General features: G+C 36.4%; 1 protein-coding gene across 1 annotated transcript in view; it reads right to left on the bottom strand.

Moving 5' to 3' along the window:
• Positions 1 to 859, bottom strand: part of gyg1b (glycogenin 1b) — a gene marked incomplete in the record, with an annotated part of 8,196 nt that overhangs the window by 1,311 nt on the left and 6,026 nt on the right. Inside the window, 1 exon segment of the mRNA XM_024279776.1 lies at positions 692 to 859. Coding sequence (XP_024135544.1) covers positions 692 to 859 — 168 coding nt within the window.

Below are 859 nucleotides of genomic sequence, written 5' to 3'. Positions count from 1 at the left end.
CTTTTTATAATAAATATGAATTCTAATTATTATGTAATTATTTTATTATTTAAATATAAATACATTAATATTGAGATAAATGAGAAGTCGTTTTTTGCTTTTGACAGAAGCACATATGACTTTCTTTCAAAATAAAAGACTTCCTGTCCCAAATGGGAAGATTTAAGTGAGACAAATGTATTCCTAAACACAACAAGACAAAAATTACATTTTTTTTTTCTTGTTATACTTTAGGTTGGTGAGCCATCATCCTTTTTCCTACTGACTACTGCTGTTAACTGGAGCATAAACATCAAACATGATTAGTTAATGATCCAGTAGAAAAGGACATTAAGAATATACAAAAGTTAACAACCCTTACTTTTAAAAATTACTATTATTTTATTTTTCTTTAGCTAGAGAGCCACTGTGGAGGGGGCAAAAGAGCCCCACGTCTGCACTAACAGTCCCGCCCATAATTGTGAAGTGTATTTCTGATGGACTCCTGCTGCTCTGCAGAAAATATGTCTTAAAAACTACACTAATTTTGTGTAAAAAAATGAATAGTACTTAATTTTCTAGGAATGATTTTACAACTGAAAAAAAATATATATATATATTTAGTTGAAGTGAGACTTTAAAGCTGGACCGTTTCATCTCTTGGGACATTCCTCATCAAAGATAAGCTGGGAATAGTGTTCTGAGAATTCACCTCAAGGCATCCAGAGAAGAAGGGCTGGTCTCCGTACTGCTCCTGCAGCAGCGGCACCACCGAGCTGGCATACAGAGTCCACCAATCCAGGAGGAAGGTGGGGTGAGCGGCAGCCTCCTGCCCACTGCCCGAAACCTGCTTGGCCTTGGGGTCAAATGTGTAACTCCA

The sequence above is a fragment of the Oryzias melastigma genome, linkage group LG20 (assembly GCF_002922805.2).
Source record: "Oryzias melastigma strain HK-1 linkage group LG20, ASM292280v2, whole genome shotgun sequence".
Classification (NCBI taxonomy): Eukaryota; Metazoa; Chordata; class Actinopteri; order Beloniformes; family Adrianichthyidae; genus Oryzias; species Oryzias melastigma.
Note: the sequence above shows the minus strand (reverse complement) of the source record. Positions and strands in the feature narration are given on the sequence as shown.